A 26,914-nucleotide genomic window follows, 5' to 3' on the forward strand; every position below is an offset into this window, starting at 1 on the left:
TGAGAGAGGGCAGCACTGGAGCAAGCTGAATCCCAATCGGAGGAGACGACAAATTATATATGGACGACGGGTACAAGTATGCATCAGCATCACCGTATTGTATTGGTAATGAAAGAAAGAAAGAAAGAGAGAAAATCAAATATGCAATGAGGAGGAGTTGTTAATTGGAGGAAGGAATTTGTTTACTCAAATGGTTTGCCAATCTCGTGTCTTTTCTGTTTGCTTCTTCTCTCTTTAGACTTGTTTTATTTCTTTACCTAAAAATTTTCTCTCTCTCTTTTTTTTTTTTTTCTGGGCAATCAATCGAAATTTTTATTGCAAGAAACAATCGAATAAATTTATTCTTTGGGGGGTAAGATCCTTATAATTCCTTTGATTTAATTAAGATTTTTCATCGATTTCTTTTTATCTTTTGAAATTTGAATTAGACCTCTAAATTGCAATGTCTATTTATCATTATACCAAATATTTGCATGCATTTATTACAATGATTCTTAAGAATTGTACAATGTATCAATAAAAAAAGAAAAAGTGAAATCGTTTTATTTTTTTACAATTATATTTTTATGAAAACAATTTTGATTTTCTTTCAGATAATTGAAGAAACAAAATTTGGAATTTTTCTAATCGACAATTAATCCTCATTTAGTCATTTTACTTTACTCTCTCTCTCTCTCTCTCCGCCGCGAGATCCAAACGGAGCCCCCACAGGCTCTTTCTTTTTCTTGCACTTTCTAGCCAGGCAACCGGAAGAATGGAGGCTCCGAGCTTCAACAGAACCAATAACAGGTGGAAGAAGAAACACTCCAGCAATGGAAGATCATCGTCTCTCCTCCCGATCTCTCTCCTCTTCCTCCTCTTCTCTCTCCTCTTCTTCCTCTCCTACAAGCTCATTTCCAATTCTCTCCTTCCCTTCTCTACCAATTCCCCACCAGCCGAACCCCGACGCCACTGCAAAACCCTAGCCGGCGAAAAGTTCCTCTGGTACGCGCCCCATAGCGGGTTCAGCAACCAATTGTCTGAGTTCAAGAATGCCATTTTGATTGCCAGGATACTGAATCGAACCCTGATTGTTCCTCCGGTTCTGGATCACCATGCTGTTGCTCTAGGAAGTTGCCCTAAATTCCGGGTTTTGAGCCCCAGAGAGCTCCGATTTTCTGTCTGGAACCACACGATCGAACTGATTCGGGACCGCAGGCAAGTAATTGGATTTCATTTACTTGTACTCTCCCATTTACTCAGTTGTGCTGAACTGTTCAAATTCTCAAGATTGGATTCTGGGTCTGGTTGTTTTTTTAATCTTCTTTTTTACACAGCTAAGGAAACATTTCTGGATTTCTACATAATAATAAACAAAATTGGTGTTCGTTTTTCTTCTTATTCGTTGTCATACTTGTAGCACCAAGGTTGGATTCTGGTTTAAGTGGAGGCCTGATTTGTGGTCTGTTTAGATTTTGAATTTATTGAAAGAAAACTAGTAAAAGGGAGATACAAAGACAATAAAGGGATTTAAACTTTTTTGTTATATATGAAGATTAGAAGAAATGAATAGATCTATCCAAAAATTAACTCTCTCTCTCTCTCTCTCTCTCTCTCTCTCTCGTTTGGTTAGGAAATTTACACATACGACTAACTCATTTTCCTTTTACTTTACTTAATGGTTGCAGATATCTATCCATGGTTGACATAATTGATCCTTCGAAAGTTGTATCTTCTCACGGTGTTCGATTTATAGATTTCAGGGTTTTTGTGTCTTACTGGTGCGGGATGAATATAGACTTGGTTTGCTTCAAAGACTCAAACAAATTGTCATCTTTGTTTGATATCCTTAGTCAATGTGGGTCTGTGTTATCTGGGTACAGTGGTAATGAAGCTAATTGTTTATTTGCTCTAGATGAAGATTGCAGAACGACAGTTTGGACTTATGGGAAAGATGGTGAAGATGGGGCTTTAGACTCATTTCAACCAGATGAGCAACTTAAGAAGAAAAAGAAAATATCATATGTCAGAAGACGTCAAGATGTATATAAATCCCTTGGACCTGGTTCCAGAGCTGAATTGGCCACTGTTTTGGCATTTGGAAGCCTTTTCACTTCTCCGTACAAAGGTTCTGAGCTGTACTTTGACATCCATGAAGCTCCAGGAGATGAAAGATTACAGTCTTTAATTGAAATGGTCAGATTTCTCCCCTTTGTTCCAGAGATCATTAGTGCAGGGAAGGAGTTCGCTTCAGATACAATTGGGTCTGCTTTTCTCTGTGCTCAGCTTAGATTGTTGGATGGGCAGTTCAAGAACCACCAGAAGGCTACTTTTCTGGGGTTACAACAAAAGATTGAATTTCTAAAACATGATGGTTCTCTCCCCATTCATATTTTTGTAATGACTGATCTCCCAGAAGACAATTGGGCTGGTAGTTACTTGGAAGACTTGGCAAAAGATTCAGATACCTTTAAGCTGCATATTCTCAGGGAAAAAGATGAGCTAGTGGCAAGAACTGCAAAGAAACTTGCAGCCTCTGGGCACGGGATGAAATTTTGGTCTCATCCGCAGAGTCCTGTTGGTATGAAGAAGCTTTGCCAGCCTCCATTGTTTCCTGATATACTTCTGTATATTGAGGAAGCTGTTTGCAGTTGTGCTTCACTTGGTTTTGTGGGGACTGCCGGTTCAACAATTGCAGAGAGTATAGAGCTTATGAGAAAACATGGTGCATGCTTGGATTGATTATGAGAAAACATGGTGCATACTTGGACAGGAGCCCCGCTGAACTATAACCATCTTCTTTAGTACAAAGGATTAAGGTTTGAAGACAGACTTCATGTCATCATTTTAGAGATTGAATTTAACTGGTTGCAAGTATACCTAAATTGGTTGTTTCCATGGCATGAGGATAGTTTTGATCTTTCATCCTTCCATGGTGAAAGTGAAGCCTTTTGACGCATAGAGCGACTAGATGTTTATCAACTGCTCTTAACTCATGGTTCCTAACAACCCAGCTATCAGACAATAGAAATTTTGGTGCAATTGAGTCACTAATTCTCTGAGGATGATTTATTTGGTTGCTGTTGCAATTTTATGTGATGATTATGTCTGGATGAATCTACAAGCAAGAAGTGTTATTCATTCATTTCAAAGGTAATGTTTTTTGTCGATAGTTTTTATTTTTTAATGGGTGTTTTTCTCACTATTTGAAATGGTCTGAATAAATCTGAAGCCCTATGATGCAAGGCTTCAGTGAAAAGATGTTAGTTTTTAATATATTATGCTGATCTCAATATTTGTTCAATTAAGCATAATTCTCTTATTACCTGTTGAGTTTCTTTTTCTTGGGAAGTAACACATAGTATGAAGAGGATTTAGAGCACCACACCTTAGCTATCAATTTTTTCTTGAAATTCCAAATGTGTTTCTGGATTTATTTAGCTTTGCAATGGCATTGTCTTGTGTCTTGGTATCTTGCTCCTTTGTATGAACTTGGTGCCAAATGTGATCACTGTTGACTTGCTTGCTTCTTTCTCTGGTTCATATTCTTAGAATTTCATAGCTTTAAATGGTAGTGGGATTAAGGCTTCTGATCGTTGTAATTATAGTTAAAAGGGAATTGTCATGCTTCTAGGATTACTTTGCTACTAACAACTAGTTGCTGATACAATCACTGTTGTTTCTTTTGTTTTTTTTTTCCTCTTGGTTTTGCTTAACTACTTACAAGATTATAATATTGTTATTTTGCTCTCTCTCTCTCTCTCTCTCTGTGTGTGTGTGTGTGTGTTTTGGGGGTTGGGGGATGTTCCTAACAATATCCTCGATATATACTACCCTTAAGGGGGGCTCTTGGGGTATTACATTCTCCCCCCTTAAGCACATGACGTCCTCATCATGCGACCTTACAACTGGTTCCAGATCTTCTTCCCTTTAGGGGCTTCCATCCTAGAAGCCTGTCAGAAATCGCTCCTTGTATAGGGCCCTCGAGCCTCGGCGCCACTCCCCACTCTCATCGGACTGCCTTCACTAAGGGTCGACTCTAATATCACCTGTAACATTCTGCATCGAACGATAGGAATGACCGGAACAACTTACATTGATAAGCCTACACGAACTTCCCAAGGGTCACCCATCCTTGAGCTTCCTTAGCTCAAGTACGCTTAACCCAGGAGTTCTTTACCTACATTCAGCCCAAAAGATATCCAACTAGTGTTGTTTTTTTCCTTATCCTCGATATATACTACCCTTCTCTGGGCTCTTGGGATATTACATTCTCCCCCTATTGAGCACATGATATCCTTGTCATTCGACCTTATAACTGATCTCAGATCTTCTCCCATTTAGGGGTTGCCATCTTAGAAGCCTGCTAGAAGCCACTCCTTGTACAGGCCCTCAAGCCCTGGTGCCACTCCCCGCCCTCATTGGATCGCCTTTGCCAATAGTTGACTTTGATACCACCTGTAACATCCCGCATTGAGTGATAAGAAGGACCGGAATAACTTACCCTAATTGGCCTAAGCGAACTTCCTAGGGGATCACCCATCCTTGAGCTTCCCCAGTTCAAGCACGCTTAACCTGGGAGTTCTTTGCCTACATTCAGCCCAAAAAGTATCAAATTAGTGTTGTTTCTTTACTTATTTATACTCGATATATATTACATTTCTTTGGGCTCTTGGGGTATTACATTCTCTCCCCTTAAGCACATGACGTCCTTATCATGCGACTTTACAACTGGTCCCAGATCTTCTCCCATTTGAGGGTTGCCATCCTAGAAGCCGCTCATTATACAGACCCTCGAGCCCTGACGCCACTCCCCACCCTTATCGGATTGCCTTCCCCAAGGGTCGGCTCTGATACCACCTGTAACATCGCGTATCGAGCGATAGGAAGAACTAGAACAATTTACCCTGATGGGCCTACGAGAACTTCTCAGGGGGTCACTTATCCTTGAGCTTCCTAGCTCAAGCACGCTTAATTTGAAAGTTTTTTGTCAACATTCAGCCCAAAAGATATCCAGCTGGTGTTCTTTTTTTTCGTACTTATCCTCAATATATACTACCATTATCTGAAAACTGTAATGACCCGTTTGTAGGTCCGAAATTTTTTTTCAATATTATTTCTCTAAGTGTTTTATTTTGGCATTTAGAGGTTGGTAGTATTTATGTGTTCGAGTAAAGATAAAATAGATAAGTGATGTGTAATTAGGAAATGAAGAAAATAAGAATAAAAATGGTAGATAAAAATTAATAGAAGAAGAAATGAAAAAGAAAGATTTTATTATGTGTTATTTGAATGTTTAATAAAGCAGGGGGGCATGGTGGTAAATAGTGGCTTTGTTGGAGGGCTTCTTAGTTCTTTTGAATGATTTAAAAAAAAGGAGAAAAGGGGCTTGGATGGCAGCCCATGTTCCTTCATATCTTCTTCTCCCTTCCACTATCTTCTTCTTCGTTCTACCATATTCTTTTTCTCTTTCTTTCAATTGGTAGCCACCTCTTCTTCTTTATAAGTTGCTTGTCCTTTTTTTCTTCTTGCTTATCTTAGAGCTTAAAGAGATGGTGGGTTGCAACTTCAACGTAGTGATTTTCTCTTCATTGATATCCAACTCAAGAGGCAAATTTCACTTCTAATCTTCTCATTTTCTTTGATTTCTTCTTAATCTCTTGTTGGATGTGAAATATATATTATTGGATGAGATCCAAAGGCTTTGGGTCTTTCAATTTCAAAGAGTTTCTATCAAAATTGGTAATTTTGATGCGGGTTTATGTTTTGGGTTCTTTTGTGAAAAATGGATAAATTCTTCAAAGTTTTGTGATTTAGATTGTAATCTCAAAGGGGTATAGCTCTATCTCTATTTCTTGATGATTGATACTAAATTCCTTAGCTTAATTGTGTTTGTAGTGTTTAAATTGTGGATTTTCGAAATTTCTGTCCGTGTTCGTCATGTTGATTTTCAGCACTGTGTAGTATGTAATCTTTTGGCCATAACTTCTTGTAGAAATATCGAAATTGACTTCCGTTTTTTTTTTTTGTTGGAACCTAGATTTCGAGAGCTTCAATTTAATATATAATATCATATATTTTGGTTTAAAATTGAGTCCTCTAGAACTTTTTCTAGCCCACCTGTTAATCAAATTATTTGGCAATTTTCTAGAATATGAGTTTCTTCATTGGATTCTTTTCCAACCGCCATGACAACTTAATTAAACATTAATTATGCAACAAATGGGTAAGATTTAACTAAATTTAGTGACTAGGGATATGATATAATGAGTTGGTTATCATAATGAGTAATAAATGAAAAATTATATTACAAAAGAAATGGAATAGAAATTGATTATATATGGCATAGCATTTCACACTTATGATCATAATCATACAATGAAAAGAATAATGGAGTGAAATTGCGTGATGTTTGGTGATGTGGCATGTATACAAACATGCTATATTAATGGCGCACCTATTATTTTGCACGGCGATAGTATCGCAAGAAAGAGAATGGATTTCCAACCAAGCCAGCAGACGTTGCCTGACCAGGGGAGTTTCGACTCATGAGACATATATATTATGATATTACTTGCATGGATAGACTACAGTCCTGAATTTTATATTGTGTGTGAGTTGTATCATATTCATGTAAGCTTTGGCGTGGGACATAACAAATTATATTTAGTTGATAATAATATGTGACTTAACATAATAATAGTTATGATGTTAAGGAATGGATAGGAAATCTTAGGGTGCGTTTGATATACATGAAAAATGAGGGTGGAATTCATTTTTCATCTAAATTTCAGGAAATTCTATCAAATAGCTTTCCAATTCCATGGAATTCGAATTCCATTTTAGTTCAAAAAGTGAATATTTTCCTTGAAATCAAGGAATTGGAATTCCATGGAATTTTTCAACTCTATCAAATGCACCCTTATTGTTTATCATGAATCAATTGTATTATTATTTCCTATCACTTTTATCTATATCATTGTCTTATGACACTGCTTCTCTTTATACAATATACTTGCTGAGCTTTGCAGCTCACATTGTTATTCTATTTTGTGTCAATCCCGGTAAAGGCAAGGATAAGGTGGGTGGTGAGCCTAGCGGCAAGTGAGGGAAAATAAAGTCTAATGGTGTACAAAGTCCTTCCCTACCTGTAGATTCTAGATAGTTGTTTGTAACATGGCATGGAGTGATGAGAGTTGGTTTGTCTTATTTTGCATGACTCTTGTAACTTGTATTATAAGGATAGTTAAACCTAAAGTGAATATTAATATAAATAAGATTGTGTAAATTAATCTTGTAGTGGTATTACGCAGTTATTATGGTGGATGTTTATGGTCTGTGATGCTTTTGTTCCATGCCTGTAGCGACTCTCTCTCACGGATCACTTATGCTAGCGAGTGCTCTGGGTGGTGGGCTGTGACAGTTTGGTATTAGAGTGCGGTTTAGGGATGAAGAGACTCTGTACACATAGGAAGGTTGGATAGAGTTAGAGTTGTCTATAATAGTATTGACTGGAATAAGAAGAGCAGTATTTTAAAAGTGATTTGGTTGTACAGGAAATAAGCACACGCAGGGGAAGAGGCAAGCCCCTGATTAGGAGGCGAGGACAGGATGTTCCATCTCTTGCACCTACGCCTACACCCCTTGTTGCACCAGAAACTCCAGAGGGATTGGGTGGAGACTGGCGATAGGAAATGAATGAAGTCAGAGGCACTCTTGCAGGTATAATGAGAACAATGGATGTCCTTGCTGCAAACCACGCAAGCCAAGGACAAGCACAGTAAGAGACGGGTAGTCTAGAGCCGACAAGGAATAATGATGGCCAGACAACCAACCCGGCACCACCAGAAATGGCCCATGGGGTGGAAGGTAATAGCGGGAGTCAACTACTTAAGAACTTCATGGCTCTACGACCCCCAGAGTTTAGCGGGGGAATTGACGCAGTAGCAGTAGAAAGATGGATGAAGATTATGGAGAAACGCCTCAGAGCGGTGGGATGTACTGATGCATAGAAGGTGCAATTAGCAACCTTTGTGTTGGTTGGGGATGCTGAAACATGGTGGGAAATAGCTAAGCAGAGATTTGCAAATAAAGAGCCTACCTAGCAGAACTTCAAGGGGCTTTCAACAATACGTATTTCCTGAGTGGATGCGGGCACAAAAGGTGTATGAGTTCATTGAGTTAACTCAAGGCAACAAGTTAGTGGCCCAGTACAAGGTTGAATTTATCTCATTGGCCAGGTTTGTGCCAGAGTTAGTGTCTTCAAAAGCAAACAAGGCGGCGAAGTTTCAACTGGGCCTACGTGCTGAAATTCGATATGCCTTAGCCGGAGCCTGGATTACGAACTACTTTGCCGTTGTACAAAGAGCTTATGCCATCGAAAGAGATAGGATTGAGATGGGGATGGATCAGGCAACATTAAAAGGAACGGGATCTTCACAAGGGTGCAACAATGATAAGAAAAGAAGATGGGAAGCGGGGCCAAGAAGGAATGTTCTAGAAGTTCCAACATGTAAGATCTGTGGCAAGAAGCACAAAGACCTGTGTATTTTTGCCAAAGGAGGAGGAGGTTGTTTTCTTTGTGAATAGGCAGGCCACCTTCGGAGGGATTGTCCCCAGAATGTGGGTATCATCCCAACGACTCCAGTTAAAGACTTGATTTGTTATCGGTGTGGACGGAAGGGGCATCGAGCCAACTCATGCGCTGCGCCACTTTAGCAGGGAGTACCAAGACCAGTGAGTTAGGGATAGAGGCCCGATCAAAGGCTTGGGATACGTAGAGTTTAGGGACCAGCTACTCAACCAGCTTTGGCTTACCCTCAGCGATTGGCTATCACCGATAAACCCCATGTGCAGGGGAGAGTTTTTGCACTGATAGCAGCGGATGCGGAGAAAAGAAATGACACGATCCAAGGAATCCTATCTCTCTATGGTGTTGATGTATGTGTGCTTTTCGACATAGGATCTACCCATTCCTTTATTGCACCCCGAGCGGTAGGTTATGTGCCAGTCCCTGGGATTTCTTTACCGTATTATCTGATTGTTTCTACCCTGGGGGATGTAGCTTTAATAGGTAGAGAAGTATATGAAAATTGCCAAATTATGGTGCATGATAAGGAATTACCGGGCAACCTAATAGTTTTAGATATAAAAGATTATGATTTGATTCTAGGAATGAACTGGTTGTCCCGACATTACGCTAAGGTTGACTGTCGCCAAAAGGTAATTCAATTTGAACTATCCCAACAGCCTGTTATTGTATATCGAGGTATTAAACCACTGAGTTCTACCCCGATGATCTCTATAATGAAAGCAGAGAAGTTAATACGCCATGGTTGTGAAGCATACCTTGCCCTCATTTCTATGGATAAGGGAAAATAGTTAGAGTTGCCAGAAATTCCAATAGTGTGAGATTTCTTGAATGTGTTTCCTAACGAGTTACTAGGATTGCTGCCCTTGAGGGAAGTTGAGTTTGCAATCGAATTGATGCCCGAGACTGAGCCTATTTCTAAAGCTCCATATAGAATGGCTCCAAACGAGCTAAAAGAATTGAAGATTCAAATAGAAGAATTGATCGACAAGGGTTTTATTAAACCTAGTGTTTTGCCATAGGGAGCCCTAGTACTTTTTGTAAGAAAGAATGATGGGTCAATGTGATTATGTATTGATTATTGACAGTTAAATCAAGTAACCCAAAATAATAAGTACCCTCTTTCGCGTGTAGATGATTTATTAGACCAGCTTCATGGGGCCTCAGTTTTCTCCCAAATAGATTTGAGATCTGGCTACCATCAAGTAAGAGTCTGAGAGAAGGATATTCAGAAGACTGTATTTCATACCAAATATGGGCATTTCGAGTTTGTGGTAATGCCGTTCGGATTAACTAATGCCTTGGTATTGTTCATGGATTTGATGAATCAAACATTTAGGGAGTATTTGGATTGCTTTGTTATCGTGTTTATAGACGATATTCTGATTTACTCCCTAGGACTAGAAGAGCATGAGATTCATCTTAGAGTAGTTTTGCAGAAACTTCGAGAAGAGAGGTTATATGCCAAGTTGAGTAAATGTGACTTTTGGCAGAGACGAGTAGGTTTCCTTGGACATGTGATCTCGGGTAAGGGTATATCTGTGGACCCCGAGAAAATTAAGGCGGTAGTGGAGTGGCCGAGACCTACTACGGTGACTGGTATTCAAAGCTTCTTGGGCCTAACTAGTTATTATAGAAAATTCATTGAGGGATTCATTGAATTATCTTCACCGATGATGAAATTAACTAGAAAAGGGGTAAAGTTTGTTTGGACTGAAGCTTACGAGAATAGTTTTGAGGTACTAAAAAGAAAGTTGACCACAACGCCAGTGTTGGCCGTTCTGAGAAGTGGGAAGAAGTTTCTTATTTATAGTGATTCGTCACATGCTGGATTAGGGTGTGTATTGATGCAGGACGGTCGAGTAAATGCATATGCTTCAAGACAACTAAAGAAACATGAGTTGAATTATCCCACTCACGACTTGGAGTTAGCGATTGTAGTCCTTGCTCTAAAAATCTGGAGGCATTATTTATATGGTGAGAAAATAGAAATTTATATAGATCATAAAAGTTTAAAATATCTTCTCTCCCAAAAAGACTTAAACTTGAGACAACGACGGTAGGTAGAATTGTTCAAAGATTATGACTGTGAAATCCTTTTATCACCCTAGGAAAGCTAATGTGGTAGTTGATGCATTGAGTCGGCGGGGAGTGGCAATGGCGACAATGATGGTCCAAGAATGGAAATTATTGGAGCAAATGGGTAGATTATCTATTTCTTCTTTAGAGGAGGAACCAATGATATCTTGTGCATTTATGAGGATACAATCTAAGATATATTGGATCAAATTCAAATTCAACAGTCTAGTGATGAGAGGTAGACACAGGTTGATCGAGAAATTTGCGCCTATGGGTTATAGTCAAAAGGAGGATGGCTTAATACTATTTTAGGGAAGAATTTGTGTTCTAGCAAATGAAGAAATTAAGCAAGAGATTCTATCAAAGGCTCATAGAGCACGATACACCATCCATCCAGGCATGACAAAAATGTACCAGGATCTTTGCCGTTAATTCTAGTGGGAAGGTATGAAAAGAGACATATCCAAGTACGTTTTGCAATGTCTTGATTGCTAGCAGGTCAAAGCGAAACATCAAAAATCCGCCGATCTATTGCAATCGTTGCCAATCCCAGAATGGAAATGGGACCAAATCTTTGTAGACTTTGTAGTAAGCCTGCCTAGAACGACGAGGGGAAATGATGCCATTTGAGTGATTGTTGATAGATTAACAAAATCAGCCCACTTTCTACCTGTTAAAAAGGTGTTTCCTTTGAGCCGTTTGGCACGACTATACATTGAAGAAATTGTGCGTTTGCATGGAGTTCCAGCCAGCATAGTATCAGATCGTGACTCTCGTTTCACTTCACACTTTTGGGGAGCTTTGCAAGACGCCCTAGGAACTAAATTAAAATTCCGTACTGCATTTCATCCACAAACTGATGGACAGACGGAGAGGACGATCCAGACTCTAGAAGACATGTTAAGGTCATGTGTGCTTGATTTTGGTGGTGGTTGGGATGAGCATTTACCTTTGTTAGAGTTTGCTTACAACAACAGTTATCACTCGAGTATTAAAATGCCACCATATGAGGCATCATACGACAAACCGTGTCATTCACCACTGCTCCTCTTTATACAAAGAACCTATTTAGACTCCTACTGCTTCTAATCAATACTTGATCGACAAATGTTCAAAGAAATTTCTTTCAAATCTGTCTTTGACCAACACTTATGGATCTTAAGGTCTGTCTTTAAATGTGAGGTCCTATCACTATCTACTTATATACTGTTGCATGAAACATATGCCTGAAAGTACCAAAATAAATATTTAGTATCTATGCTTGTTTCAATGGTTAACCAATGTTTAGTCTTTCTGCTCTTGAAATGCATGGCTGAGAAATTTCCTGATTCTGGCTTGGGTAGGTCCCTGCTATAGAGCATAATGTATTGTCAGCACGAGATCTGCTAGAAATTGGTCAATTTTCCCAACACGGGAGGAGCCAGGGGTGGCTGCAGCGTCAATGTGGTTGTTGAAAAGGGAAAGAATTGGAGCTCTGGATTGTTGACATGTTCATTCCTTGTAGGCTGGTTTGGCCTTTCGGTGAGGTGAGTTTGATTATGTATAAGTGCTTGGTAAATACTTGAGATGAGTTAAAATTGTAAAATGACTAAAAGAAATAAAGAATGATGAGTAAGTAGTATATTATATTTTTAGTTTTTTCACAAAGGTTAAAATTGAAATTTGATAACAAAATGCACGATGTTAAAAGGCAACCGAAATGGTGAGGTTGCATTGAGACAGCTTGAGTGTTACCAAACACCTCAGCTGCTGTGTTAACGCCGTATTAGCAAGCCATATTTTTGTATAAATTTTAGAGCTGACACTTAAACTCAAATCATACCTGGTTTAGAAGAAAAACATATTACCTTGTTTGGATCAGGCCTATCCTGCTCAGAGTCATTCTTTTGCTGTCTAAGGTGATAGATACAGGTATAATTCGTTACTCGAAATGAATAATCTCCCCTGTTCTAAGGACAGCAGCCCCCTGTTCCAAGGGCATGCTGATGCTACCTATCGAAGGTAAGGTAGTACCTTTATGGTTTGCCACATGTTTCTTTCTCCACCAATCCCGCTCTCTCCCCATACGGGCCCCCGGCCTTCTCTGAGAAATCTAGCGGGAGGCATTATTGCAATGCTTTTGCCGCCTGAACGTTCTTCATCTGCATCAACTGCAAGTTTTCCCCCTTTGCCGGCACCGCCTAAATGAGGATGATGACGACGCGATGCAGACAGAAGTTACAGTGATGGCTACTATGAGGAAAGAAGGAACTTGGAACCATCCCATCCCAGCTACCACTGTGCCCAGTGCCACTATGTTGACCGTGTGGCATTCGATGTAACTATCTATCTATTTTCTGTTAAAATTATTTTTTGGAATTTTTGTTGTATTCTTTTAATTTTTAAACTTCCTAAATCATTTCACTTCTTTCTTTTTTTAAAGCAAAAGTCAAAATAAAAGTAGAAAACAACTAATACAAAATGGCCAAAACTACGACCAAACTCATCTCTTTGTGCAAGTCTCAGTTGTATTTTTAAATATTAAAAATATAAAAATTATATTATTATAAAGAGATTATACAAAAATATTATAAAAATATTTATGATAATAATCTCTTATAAACAGTTCGTTTATTTGGATTATAAAAATGATAATAGTGATTGAGAGTTAATGAAAACTTATAAAAGAAGAAATAAGAAAGAAGAGCATTCATATTTAAATCTAAAAATATTCTCATACTGTTTGTGGAAATAATATGTCTAGTATAAAATTTGTTTCGTCTGATTGGTTACATAAATTTTAATTGATCAAATATTTTCATCTATAGTATTTTTCTTCTTCTTGATGTAATGTATTGACTACTAATATATTTATAAAGGAAACACACTAGTTGGTAAGAGAGCCTTCATATGCTTGAATTCATTTTACGTTAAAAAAAAAGAGCAGTGAGATTATCTTGAAGTTGATTGAGAAAGTCACTCCAGCAATGAAGTTATGGGCGAAACAATAATAGAATAACAAAAGAACATTGGAGTTAAGTGTGAAACAATAATAGAATAACAAAAAAAAATTGAGAAAGTTTAAAATCAAAAGTGAGAATGATTATCTAGAATGGGCAATCCTCTTTTATTGATGATAGGCAATCCTTTGTTTAGAATTATGTTTATGCCTTCTTGTTAGGGAGTGACTAGGAATGGTTATCCTACATAGATTTGGTGGGATTATTAGGTTTAACTTTTGCAGATTGTCTTTCGTAAGATGTAAGAAGAGAATTTTACCCCAAGTTTATAGAGATTAGGTTTAATTGATAGATTGCAAGAAGTAATTCTAGATTATATATAAGCTTGTGGCTTAATTCTAAGAGATAGAGTGCTAGTTGAATTAAGTAATTCAGTCCTATACAAGATTGACTTATTTATAGGTTTGGCAAGTCCAAGTAAAGTATCAAGGGCAAATGTGGTCTGGTTAAGCGAACCAAGGCTAAACCGGTGACCTAATTAGGTGATTAGAGATTGAGGATGGTCTAGTTAAAATGTACATGTGTCATGTGTACTATCTTTAAGTGCATCACTTCTGTAAGAATTGTATGATTTATATTATAGATATATAGCAGGTGTATCATATTAAATTTTTCTTAATATTCCTCTATCTAAATACTTGTTTTATTTTGTTCACTCTCTTTATAAGAGTATTTATTAAATTTTTTTTACTTAATCATATTTCACACATTTTACTTAATCATATTTCACTATATCAATTAAGTGATGGAACACAACTATATCAATTATCTTCATTCACCACCCACCATCATCTCATGAAACTTCTCCATGTGAAAATAGTGTTCAAACTTCATTTCATCATTACTCCGCCAGGAAATATTATCCACTGTCAGTCCCAAGCCCGGATAAAGGAGAAGGGTTGCGTTAGGTAGCCGACAACCAGCGTAAAACCTAGTCGGATCCAAATATGAATTCTAGACAAACTATCTGTTAGGATGTAACCCACATAAAAGTTTAAAATTCATGTAGCCAACTCCACAAGTGGGATAACAGCTGAATATGTTGTTGTTGTTATTGTTGTATGGCCATAAATATATCGTAACATCTTTATATATGTTATACTCATAGTCGATACATACTAGCATTTTTTTATTTAACATTTTACGTTATACAAAAGTGCTAATTTTATAAAAAATTTCTTTTAATTTTAATTAATCTTGATATCACAAATAAAACTGCTAATGCACTTTTTCATTTCAATTATTATGCCTAAATTATATAAGGTCATCTCTAAACTCCTCGTAATTTGGGATCCACATATTTGATCAAATCTTTTCGTGAAATGACTTAATTTTCAAATTTTATTATAACATTGCTTACACTTATATTTTATAAAATATACATTTCATATACTTGGCTTTCAATTTGTTAACTTAAAACTCTAGATTCCAAAATGTTCATTTACATCTCCAACTTTATATTTAATTAAAAAAGGAGTTAAATTACAAATAATATGTAATACCTGAGAATCTAGAGAAGTTAGTATATATCGAAGATAGTGTAAAAAAAGAAATAACACTAGGTGGATACCTTTTAGGTTGAATGTAGACAAAGAACTCCGGGATTAAGCGTGCTTGAACTAGGGTAGCTCAAGAATGGGTGACCCCCTGGGAAGTTTGCGTAACCCCATCAAGGTAAGTTGTTCCGGTCTTTCCTATCGCTCGATGCGAGATGTTATATAATACTCTTGCGATAAAATTACAAGAAATTTTTTGACGTTTAAGAAATAACAATAACCACCCATGTTATTAAATAAAGGGGTAAAATGATCAGTTTACTCTTTATTCTCTAAATAAAAATAAAAAATAAATTAAAATTTAAAAAATTAACCAACCACTAAACTCGCTGAATTTATTGCCAACAAGTGGGTTTTGTTTGGGGTGCAATGAACCCATCCGGATTTCTCATAATAGATTATGATAAATCTAGATAAGTCCAGTACATGCTAAGTTTATCGTCGACATGTGATGAACAAAGAAAAAAGAAGGGTTTCATCAGAACTTAAGAACAAGAAAAAAAATAAAAAGAAAAAGGGTTCTGATGAAACTCAAGAAGAAGAAGAAAAATGAGAAAGATAGAGAGAGAGAGAGAGAGAGAGAGAGAGAGAAACTTACCTCTTCAAGTTATTGTTGTTGTTGTTCTTGACAATGATGCCATCACCGACTGTTTGAAGCAAGAATATTTTCTCTGTATTTTTTGTAATTACTCTAAATTTTAGGAGTATCATTTCGAGTTTTTCCGAAAAAAGAAAAATTAATTTATGAAATTCTATATTTTAAAATAATTAAGAAATAATCTTTGTTATAAAATATATTCAGCCTTATCATATTTTGCAAGGCTATTTCTAAAAATTGAATTGGTGGCCTTCTACTCATAAAAATTCAACCTTTTTCTTTCTTTTTTTTTTTTACTATCACCGCTCACCCTCAATTTGCGATCAACAAACTTGCTTCTTACTACAGGCGTTGAGATTCCTAAAGAAAAAAGGCAAGAAGAACTGAAAATTATTGAAAGTGAGAGTGCCCCCCAATAAAGGTAGCTGAAGAAGAGATGACAGAGTTAAATGAGCTACAGACAAAGCTTGATAGGTTGCACACACAAAGAGGAACAATTAAGCACTACTAACAATTTAAAGATCACGTACGTACGTTGCAATTAATGATGTATTATATATTGTTGTAATAAATTAATATGTTTGCAAATATTAGAGACGCGGAGGAGTTTAATTGTTAATACACATTATATGTTAATTCTAAATTTTTAGCTGACTAGCTAACCCCTTAACAAATCATTTAATTCTTCAGCATGCATAAGTGGAATCTTTGGAATTCCCTTTATCTAAACTACCGTAGACTGTAGAGATAAAGCACAAGGAAGAATTACAGCTAAAACCTGAAAGGATCAACAGAAAGATGGGCCACAAATTTTAATTTCAATGAAGGTTTGATCAGCATCCGTTCGGAATGGGGGCTCTCCACTGCCAACAACCACGGTAGTAGTTGCGGAAGTACTCGGCCGGGAGAGGACAACCACTTGTTCATGTTCGTCTTTCTTCGTTTCGGGGACGGACGTCCTATGATAGGTAACAATAAGCACTATTGGGATGGAAACACCTACAAAACAAGATTAGTGCACAATAATCAAAATCAAAAGAATAAACTGATAATAGCAATAGGAAGAACACGAAGTAAACTCCCTGTTTCGATCAACGAATATCAATCACGAAGACGATGGATCAAGGCATAGATCTGGGCTATAGAACCACCACTTAGGCAACACTATGAATAAGGCCACCAAGCCCCAAATGAAACCCAGCATTGAACCGCCCAAAACGCCCATCTCTCTTGACCAAAAACAAAAAACCTCTTGCCAACAGAAAGCTCTACCAAAGGAAAAAAAATCACGAAGATAGAGAGAGAGAGAGAGACAAAGATACAGTAAATCGCAAAAGCCTTTATCAAAAAATCAGCCATACCGAATATATAGAGAAAAAAATCGGTAAGGCGCAGTCCAAGAATGGCAAGGAAATCACTGCACAAACCAACAAGGAAGCAAATCAACAAGGAGATGTTGCACAAAGCGAAAAGGAAAGTCAGTGAATAAAGAGGAGACATCGACGCCGACAAGAGAGAAAGAGAAAGAGAAAGAGACTTGAGTCTCAAAAAAGGACTAACAAGGCTCATATATGAGGCAGCTAAGGCACCAACAAATGGGTTACAACATAGGCCACACAGAGAATAGGCTTGCACAAAGCAAATGGGCCATCAGAATAAGTGAGATTTTACAAGACAAATGGGCTAAGGTTTCTCTATCTCTTGAGCAAATGGACTAAGGTCTATTTCTCCTCCAAAGAGATGGTAAATGGGCTTATGGTCTGACTTCTAATTGAGCTGCTAATAAATGATGATTATGGGTTAATACTTTAATCACGAGTCGAAGTCTATGAAGATTATACCCGTCTCAAACCATCGTCACCACCTTAGTCCTCTTTAAAAAAACACAAACCCAACATGCATAATCAACTTGATGGAAGGAGACCGACACTTTTGCTCCTCCATCAAGAGGTCGTCGGCAGAGAGAAGCAAGGAATGTCATCAACGGTAGGAGTCTGAGAAAATTGTCCTATTCATAGATTGATTCTATGGTCTATAGATACAAGATATAGACAATTTATTTATTTATTCTGTTCATTTTCATAAATAAAAAAAAAAAAGTTAACTCAACTTTTCAATTAGAATTAGGGGTGGAACCAGTTGGGATAATATACAGTGGAACATGGGAATTCAATGTCTCATGAACTACTACTAAAACCCACTTAGTTTTGTGGAGAAACTATAACTTTATTGGCTCTAAGTTTTTATTAAGTGATTGATTGGATATATAACACTTTTTAATAGTGGTGGCAATTCGTGTTGGCGGGTCGTAATTGTGTCGTGTCGAGATACACGTCTAACACGTATCAGGTTAACCTGAACACGACCCGTTTAATAATCGTGTCAAATTCCTTAAACCCGAACACGACACGTTTATTAAACGTGTAACACGATACGACCCGTTTAACTAAACGTGTCGTGTCGTGTCGTGTCACCTGTTAACTTGTTTAACTCGTTTAATTTAAACGGATTGTGTTGTGTCACATGTTAAATATGTTATTTAGTTTTAAACGTGTTATTTCGTGTATAATCAACGTGTTCAGATGAACCCACTAACCCTTTTAATTAAACGTGTCATTTCTTATATAATCGTGTTAACGTATTCGGATCAACCCGTTAACACGTTTAATTAAACGTGTCATTTCGTGTCTAAACGGGTTAGACGGGTTGACCCTCCTAAGACACAAAAATAATCGTGTCATAAACGGGTTGACTTATTTATGACCCGAACTTAATTAACCCCAACCCTAACCCGCTTAACTCCATGTCATGTCGTGTCGTGTAATCGGATTGTGTCTAAAATTGTCTGTCCTACTTTTTAATATAAAATATACCTCTTTTTTTTTTTTCTTTTTTCATCCTCAACCCCAGCTCCAACTCCGCGACGTCACTGATCAATCCTGCTATGACAAGTTCCATGATAATTGCCAACTGTGCGGAACCACTACTCGCGTTTGGAATTCGCGCGGCGGGGGAGTACTGTAAGGACTTTTACTGTGAATTCCTCGTCCGTCCACTGTAAATTCGTCTTACCGGGCGGTGCCGACCACCGTGAAGTTTGAAACCCACCACCACCCTCTGGCCTTCTCCGAGAAACCTGGACTGCGACATTACTGCAATGTTTGCAACAATAGCTGCAACTCGGCGTTCTTCGTATGCATGAACTGTGAGTTGGCACTCCATCTGTATTGCATTCCAAACGTGCCACCAACTGCGAGAGATATGCATCACAGGCATCCCCTCACCCTCACAAGTTCACCGATCAAGGACTACCCAAATGATGATGATGATTATGCAGACTATTATTGTGATAGCTGTGAGAAAAAGCGGTTTCTGAACGATCCTAGCGGTTACTACTGTGCCCAGGGTCATCATCATGGTCATGTTTATATATGTTGCTCATGTTCACTGCGTGTGGGATCCGAGGTGATGCGGTATTTTTGTTAAAATTAAATTTTTATTCTTTTCGGACATTTTGTTTGGTACTTTTTAAAGTTTCTAATAGACACACAGAATCCTACTTTTAATAGACACACAGAATCCAACTTTTAATATCCTTTTGTTAAATACATACTTCTTATTATAGGTGTTGAGATTTCTACAAGAAAAAAGACAAGATGAACCGAGAATTGCTGGGACTGAGACTGATAGTGACAAGGACAATGAATGATAGTGACAATGCTGCACTTGAGAAAGAGAGAATAGAGCTACAGAAAAAAAATGAACGAACTACGTACAAACAAAACTTGCAGTGTACAACGTACACTAGTAGGGAAGTTGAAAGGCACCTAATAGGGAAGTTAATCTACTTATTTTTCACTAGACTCCATATTATTTATAGTGTCAGTGTGGTAATTCATGTACTCTTCTACAAAGAGACATTTAAAAGTAGCAAGTCAAATTTTTCGCTACCTAAAGAGTACTCTAGGGAAAGATTTACTATTCAAGAAAAATGATCATCGGGAGTGTTGAATACTATGCAGATACAGATTGGGCAAGCTCAGTTGAACATATAAAATTCACTACTAGATATTATACAAAAGTATGAGAAAATGTGGTGATATGGAGAAGTAAAAAACAAACAATTGTTGCAAGAAATAGTGTTGAGGCAGAATATAAGGCAATTGCTCAAGGAGTTTGTGAACTAATCTGAATAAAGAGGTTACTACAAAACCTATCTCTTCCACTGGAAGAACTTACGAAGTTATACAGTGATAGTAAATTTGCCATGAGCTTAATTCATAATCATGTTTAATACGATATGATTAAACATGTGAGGATTGACAAAAATTTATCAAGACAGAAATTGACAATGGGACATTCACCTACATTATGTGCCAACAAAATTACAAAAAACTGACAATCTTACAAAAGCCCTGTTGAAGTCAAATTTTGAGTCAAATGTTAGCAAGTTGGGAATGATTGATATCTATTCACCAACTTAAGGGAGAGTTGTAGAAAATAAGATCCCGAATAATTTGGGATGTTGATATCCAAATGCCTTTCTTAATGGGGAGATCACACTCTCTTTATTAAACATTCAATACAAAAGAAGGTGACAACCTTATTTGTGTATGTGGATAATATTATAGTCATTGGAAATGATGTTAAGGAGCCGTAACAACTAAAAAAAAGCCTTGCAAGGGCATTTGAGATTAAGAATCTTGGGAAACTCAAATACTTTTTGGGAATAGAAGTAGCCTACTCCCAAGAAAGAATCTTTCTTTCCCAAAGATTTGTTGCCGAAAACTAGGTTACTGGGAGGAAAATGAGCTAGCACACTAACAGAACCAAACCTTAAGTTAGGTGAGAATCCTAACTATCAGCTGGTGGACAAAAGGAGGTATCAAAGGTTGTTGGGTCACCTAATTTATCCATCTCATACTAGACTTGACATTGCATTTATTATTAGCTTGGTTAACCAATTTATGCACAATCCAACAGAAGAACATATGCAGGCGGTTAGGAGAATTTTGTGTTACCTAAAATCCACACCCAAGAAATGAATTTTGTTCAGAACATGAGATGACCTGGGTGTTTTAGGGTACATAGATGTTGATAGGCGGTCTACAACTGGCTATTGTGTGTTTCTAAGGGGGAATCTAGTATCCTAAAGAAGTAAAAAGCAGAGTATAGTGACCAAGTCTAGTGTTGATCCAAAATTTTGACCTATGGCTCTTGGTCTGTGTGAATTGCTATGGATGAAGATTGTTTTGGATAATCTAAGGATTGCTAGCACGGGATTAATCAATCTATTTTGTGACAAGTCAACTATCAGTATTGCACATAACCCAATGCAACATGATAGAACAAAACATGTTGAAATAGACCGATATTTTATAAAGAAGAAGTTGGAGGCTAGACTGATTTGCATACCCTATGTTTATTCTGAAAACCAGTTAGCTAATATATTGACAAAAGAACTGCCTACTAAGAGATTTGAGGACTTATTGTACAAGCTAGAAATGATAGACATTTATTCACCAGCTTGAGAGAGAGTGTTGATTTTTAGGTAAGGGATAAGGAATGATTGGCTATAATCTCAAGAGATTCATTAATCAAGTCATCCTTAGTTTAGAAGCTAATCTTATCTTTAGTTTTTTGAAACTGTTAAGATTATTCTTTGACCAGTTTTTAGGATACTTTCCTATCCTTGTACAGCCAACCTTTCCTATGTTTTTGTACAGCCTATCTTTCCTAGTTTTAGCAAATGTAATCTTTCCTATGATGTAATCTCCAACCCTATAAGTAGGGCTGTATTACTTATGTAAATAATAAGAGAAACTGTTTATTTCCACATTGAGGGCAAACTTTGGTAGCTATGAGAAAGTTGCTTGTTTGAGACTACAAGGTCAGGAGTTCAAGTTGTGCAAATATCCTATTTCAAAGAAAAAAAAAATCAAAGGGAAGTTAACATACAAATACGACTACCTTCGCTTGACCCCTCACAAAGTGGGGAGCCTCATGCACTTGGGGTGCCCCTTTCTTTGTATAATCATTTATTCAATTTTCAATCTGCTCAATTTGAAGCCTTTGAATTCTAAGTTGTCTCACCTTAATTCAAGCTCAGTACTCTTGTGTCGTCTTCTTGTCTTATCCACCAAGACAATGTTATACACAAATAACATACATCAAGACACCTTTTTTTTTATTGTGCTTAATCAGTTCATCCATTACCAGAGAGCAAAGATATAACAACTCGATGCAACTCCTTGATGTAATCTGATTGTGATTAAAAAATTGTAATATCCCATCCACAAATCTTAAAACATGTTTTTGCCCTGTGATACATGCCTTTTAATAGCCTGTGTATAAGTAACGCAAACTCCTATCTTTTCTAAGACTCTTCACAAGATTTCTTTGTGTACTCTGTTATAAGTTCTAAGTTTATAAAGACCTCAGCATATGTAAATCCTTTTGTTTATCTCTAGAAGGTTCCATCAAATGCCTTATCTAATAGATTGCTTATATTGTTAACCTATTAGGTATGAAACTAAACTGATTTTAGAGACCTCCGTTTCTTTTCTTAACCTTTGTTTAATTCCTCTTCCGTACTTCCGTTGTATGGCTTATTAGTTTGATCCGTATGTAATTTCCACAACTTTGAACATCTCCAATGTTCTTAAATGGGGGCTAAAGTGCTCTTTTCTCCCCTGGTCAACTATCCTCTTTGATTTAAGAATCATATAAATAGTTTCATTAAACATAAAATGCTTGTCTCCAATATTTTTCCATGCTTAACTCTGGTTGGAGCATCGCATCGCATGCATTTCCCTGCTTCACTTTCAGTAACCATCAACTCCTTGTCCGGCATCCCTTTGTCTTGCTTCAGTTGATACATCAAGTTCTTATGCTCCGAGTGTTTTCTACTTTGGTTTACAATATATTTTTTCTGTATAGTTATAACCAAATATGTTTGTTGCAGGATGGTATTGAAGAATGCAGGAAATTGTGTGGCGGGCATGGCTACCTTTGTAGCAGTGGACTTCCTGAATTATTTGCTGTTTACATCCCTGCTTGTACATATGAAGGAGATAATGTTGTGCTGCTTCTACAGGTACTTAATACGAGTTACTTTTAATGTCTTAGTTACTTTTCTTTCTTGATACGGTGCCAAACAGACCTGTTCAGTGTAAACAAGATGAGCATATTGTGATGAAATGCCTCCATGAAGAATTCCATCCTAATAGATAGTTTAGTAGGATTACTTGCATAGTTGTCCATATAGAGCTTGTGGATTAGCCATGATTTTGTTCTAAAATATTTGCATTGTTTGGCAAAATCTTAACTTCATTATCTTCAGGCTGATATCTTAATTTGAGGAATTGAACATCTACTAATTGGTATTGTCTTTGGATAGATGGTGGAAGTTACCTAGAGATAGTTAATGAGATAATATTCTGTTAGGGTTCACACTCTGTTGAGATTTCAGCAGTCCAATCTGCTTACATGAGGCAGAATATGTCTTGGGGTTGTTTTCAAATAGGCTGCATTTTAGTTTAATACATGCTACTTTATTTTTTGGCCAGATGGACAAGAACTATTTTCCTAATGCACTGATTGTGCTATATACAATGTGTTTTATACAATTGTACCATTTACTATTCTAAGGAACCAGATAACTGGATAATGTTCTGATTGGAACTCCCACGTGGACTTCTTTTCTGATAGGTTTGAACTATAAATTTAGTGTGTGCCTGTTCAGCAGTGGAGTAATGTTATGTGGTTAGATCTTAGTTGGGTTTTTCCATCTTGCTATACTATGGAAGCACATGTTTCTCTTCAAGCAGCCTCTGTTTGTCAGTGCCGGTATCTTCTGCTTATATGCTTTTTCTTGTGTAGGTTGCAAGGTTTCTCATGAAGACTCTGTCTCAGCTGGATTCTGGATTTCAACCAGTGGGTACAACAGCTGATATGGGGCTAGTTGAGCATGTAAGGCAATATCGTCGCAATGTTGGGACAGGTATTTGCTCCTCTTTTTACTTCAACTATTATTTTCTTTGCTCAAGATCTGTCAGGAGTTGCACGTGTAAAATAGTAGTGTATTTATATGTGTGCAAAACTGTTACCTAAACATAACAATTTTGGAATTTACATGTTTATTGTCTTCATTTGCACACTCGTGCTAATCTCTCCCATCTCTAACAACATGTAGCCGAGGATTGGTTAAATCCCAGTGCAGTAGTGGAAGCATTTGAAGTAAGGGGGATTAGAATGTCTGTTGCCTGTGCTCAAAGTTTAAGCAAGCTTTCAAATCCAGAAGAAGGTATTTCAGCTGTGACAAAAAAGTCTTTCATGTTTTTTTCTTCTTCTATTACCATGTTAAATTTCATTGTTTTCTATTACCGTGTAAAATGTATGTAATGAACTTGTGGTAATGCAGGAATGATGGAGTAAGTGAACCTCTCCTCTTTACGAGTTTTACAAAAAGGTTAACATTTGCTAGCATAGTTGTCACTTGTCAAGGCATGCCTAGGCTCAAGGCTCAGCTGAGGGTGCCTCACTCTCTGAGGCGCACGCCTAGGCACTAAGGTGTGCCACACCTTGAGGTGCAAGGGCACATGGCTTTTACTCCTATGTAATTTTCTTTTTTCTTTTTTTTATGAACTTGTATCTAACCAATAATGATCAGAAAAAATAAAGAAATTTAAGAAAACAATAAAACACCACATTATTTAGTTAAATAGTGTTGGTTATTTGTTATATATGATTTATAAGTTTGCATTTACCTCTTTGTAGGCATATTTCAAAAATAATGATGTATAAGTATTTTGTTGCAGATTTTTTAAATGTGCACCTTGCATCCAAAAGACTCGCACCTAGGCTGTAGACACTATTGCACCTTAGTGCACCCTGATCAGCCTTTGACAACTGTGCTTGCTAGTTTGGTTTTTCATCTGATTTTTGGGACTAAGCGCTGAACCCAAAAAACTACAAGCCAATATGATGTGTCGGGGGATCCTCCTAGTTATGAGCATTGTCTATGACTGGGGTTCTTGAAATTTAATGTTGGGCTTGTAATTAAAGTAGATTTTGTTCTCCATGCAGGCTTTGTGGAACTCTCAGCTGATTTAATAGAGGCAGCAGTTGCTCACTGCCAACTAATTGTAGTTTCAAAGTCAGTTGTTTTTACTGCTTTCTCTTTCTCATAGTTGACATTTGTCAAGGAATCGGCTTTCTCCAGTCAGAACAAAGCTGAAAGAAAATTTTATGATGGAAACGTACATCCAAAATTCTACGAGGCAGCGTGGAAGGATCCTCTAAATGAGTCAATTGTGCCTGACGGCTACCATGAATATATCCGGCCTCCGCTCAGACAACAGCTGCGTACGTGCTGCCAAGCTTTGAAGAGACTTCAGTTTCTGTATACGTTTTGAAATCTAGTCTCGTGCTATCTGGAAGGGCGCCCTCCAGATAGCAAAAGGTTTATGGTAATAGTAGGGTTGGTGGTTGTTTCTGTAACTAGAAACAAATGACCAATAATTTGTTGTTGTATTGTGTTGAATCTGATGGGACAATAAAGTTTATCTTATAATGTGTTTGATAGATATATAGACTCTGAATTGCACTCCATTCGAGAGGACAGGCAGACCACCACCACCACTACTACTACTAGGGAGATATCTCAAGGCCTGTTCAATTTTTATTTTTGTGTTTTTATTTTATAAGATTTATAATGTGCATTTATTTTGTGTCATTTTTATTTTCATGTGAAATGGAAAGAAATGGCCGAATTTTCAGCAGCCAATTTCGAATCAGTTGTTTTGTTAAATTAGATCCCTAAATTAGTCAAGATTGGTTTCTGTCACATTTAAAGATTTTTTTCAAAATATCATTTTAATTCACACGTAAAGTTTGCTTCAAGAGTATTGAAGAAGTTGATTCTTCTTTTAGTTAGTTTTTTAATTATTGGTATTTTGTTTGAGTGCTTATTAGTTAGTTTGATCTATCACAATGGTTTTTAGCTCAAGTTTGTCTTAGTTTAGATACTTGGACCTTATTTTTGTTTTTTTCTGTTATTTAATTTACTCTTACTTATCGATGAGAAATAATAATGCTAATAATGTAAATTAAAATATTTTGTGCTCAATTTTGTAAAAAATATTTTTCAAAATTAGTTGATTTAATATTTTTAACAGGTGATAGTATTTATAAACTTGAGATCATAAATTGAAGTATTGCAAGGTTTAATTGCACTCAAACTAAATTTAACTAAATTTTAGGTGATTAATTACATCTAGTACAATCTAATTTTTATTATTTAATAAATATAATATATATATATATATAAGATACCTTTTGTTCTATCTCCGTTCCTTTTTTTTCCTTTTATAAACCTTCTCTTCCTCTTTATTTCAAAACTCCCAGTTTATCTTTTTATTTTTATTTAAGTAAAACTTTAAATAAAATAAACTTTAATATAATAATAAAATTATTTTTAAAAATAAAAAAAATTAAAATATCAATTTTAAAACTTACGATAATTTGTAGGGGGCAACCGAGGAGGATTACCAGGTTGAGTTGGAGTTGCAATTTCAGAATTGTAATTCTTATTTTTTGTGTTACTTTTGACAAAAATACTTCAAACCATCAAGGTCACTTGATCCTTATTAGGGCTTTTTTAGAGTATCTCTAACGTTAAACACCAAATCTAGCGCTAATTTAGTATCCAAGAGTGTTTTACACCAATTTCTTCAATACTAAATTGGTGCAAAAAGAATATTTTATTAATAAATATTAATTTATTTATTTAACTTAGCATAATATCATTAAAAATAATTAGTCATATTTACAAAAAAAATAAAAAATTACTCTCATAATTTTTTTTAAATTTTTTACAAAAATATGTTACTCTCACAGTCTGAGGGAGTATCGTCATTTTGTTTTGATTTAAATGCAGACTTCGAAAATCGAGAAAAATAATGATACTAATGATAAGAATTATTCAATCGAGCGACCTATTAGGAGGAAGAAAGAAAAAATAAAAAAAATAAGGTGACGAGATGATGCAATTTTTTATATCCATGAAACAAGAAAATAAACAAATTATGGATTTGTTTAAAGAAAGTCAGAC

The 26,914-nt window shown here is 36.6% G+C and overlaps 3 protein-coding genes across 3 annotated transcripts; all 3 read left to right on the forward strand.

Moving 5' to 3' along the window:
* Nucleotides 1-568: 568 nt before the first annotated feature.
* On the forward strand, nt 569-12,295 carry LOC127786827 (O-fucosyltransferase 30). The gene is made up of 3 exons (XM_052314514.1): nt 569-1,197; nt 1,668-3,132; nt 11,992-12,295. Exons 1-2 carry the CDS (start codon nt 755-757, stop codon nt 2,719-2,721), a joined length of 1,497 nt encoding a protein of 498 aa, XP_052170474.1. The 5' UTR covers nt 569-754; the 3' UTR covers nt 2,722-3,132; nt 11,992-12,295.
* LOC127787492 (uncharacterized) lies at nt 7,830-8,568 on the forward strand. Its single transcript, XM_052315553.1, has 2 exons — nt 7,830-7,970; nt 8,050-8,568. Exons 1-2 carry the CDS (start codon nt 7,830-7,832, stop codon nt 8,566-8,568), a joined length of 660 nt encoding a protein of 219 aa, XP_052171513.1.
* A 6,450-nt stretch (nt 12,296-18,745) lies between the features above and the next one.
* LOC127787493 (peroxisomal acyl-coenzyme A oxidase 1-like) lies at nt 18,746-25,338 on the forward strand. Its single transcript, XM_052315554.1, has 6 exons — nt 18,746-18,858; nt 18,975-19,224; nt 22,766-22,897; nt 23,683-23,803; nt 23,996-24,106; nt 24,889-25,338. The coding sequence occupies exons 1-6, from the start codon at nt 18,746-18,748 to the stop codon at nt 24,990-24,992; spliced, it is 831 nt and encodes a 276-aa protein (XP_052171514.1). The 3' UTR covers nt 24,993-25,338.
* Nucleotides 25,339-26,914: the final 1,576 nt, after the last annotated feature.

This window comes from Diospyros lotus, chromosome 12, assembly GCF_014633365.1.
Source record: "Diospyros lotus cultivar Yz01 chromosome 12, ASM1463336v1, whole genome shotgun sequence".
Classification (NCBI taxonomy): Eukaryota; Viridiplantae; Streptophyta; class Magnoliopsida; order Ericales; family Ebenaceae; genus Diospyros; species Diospyros lotus.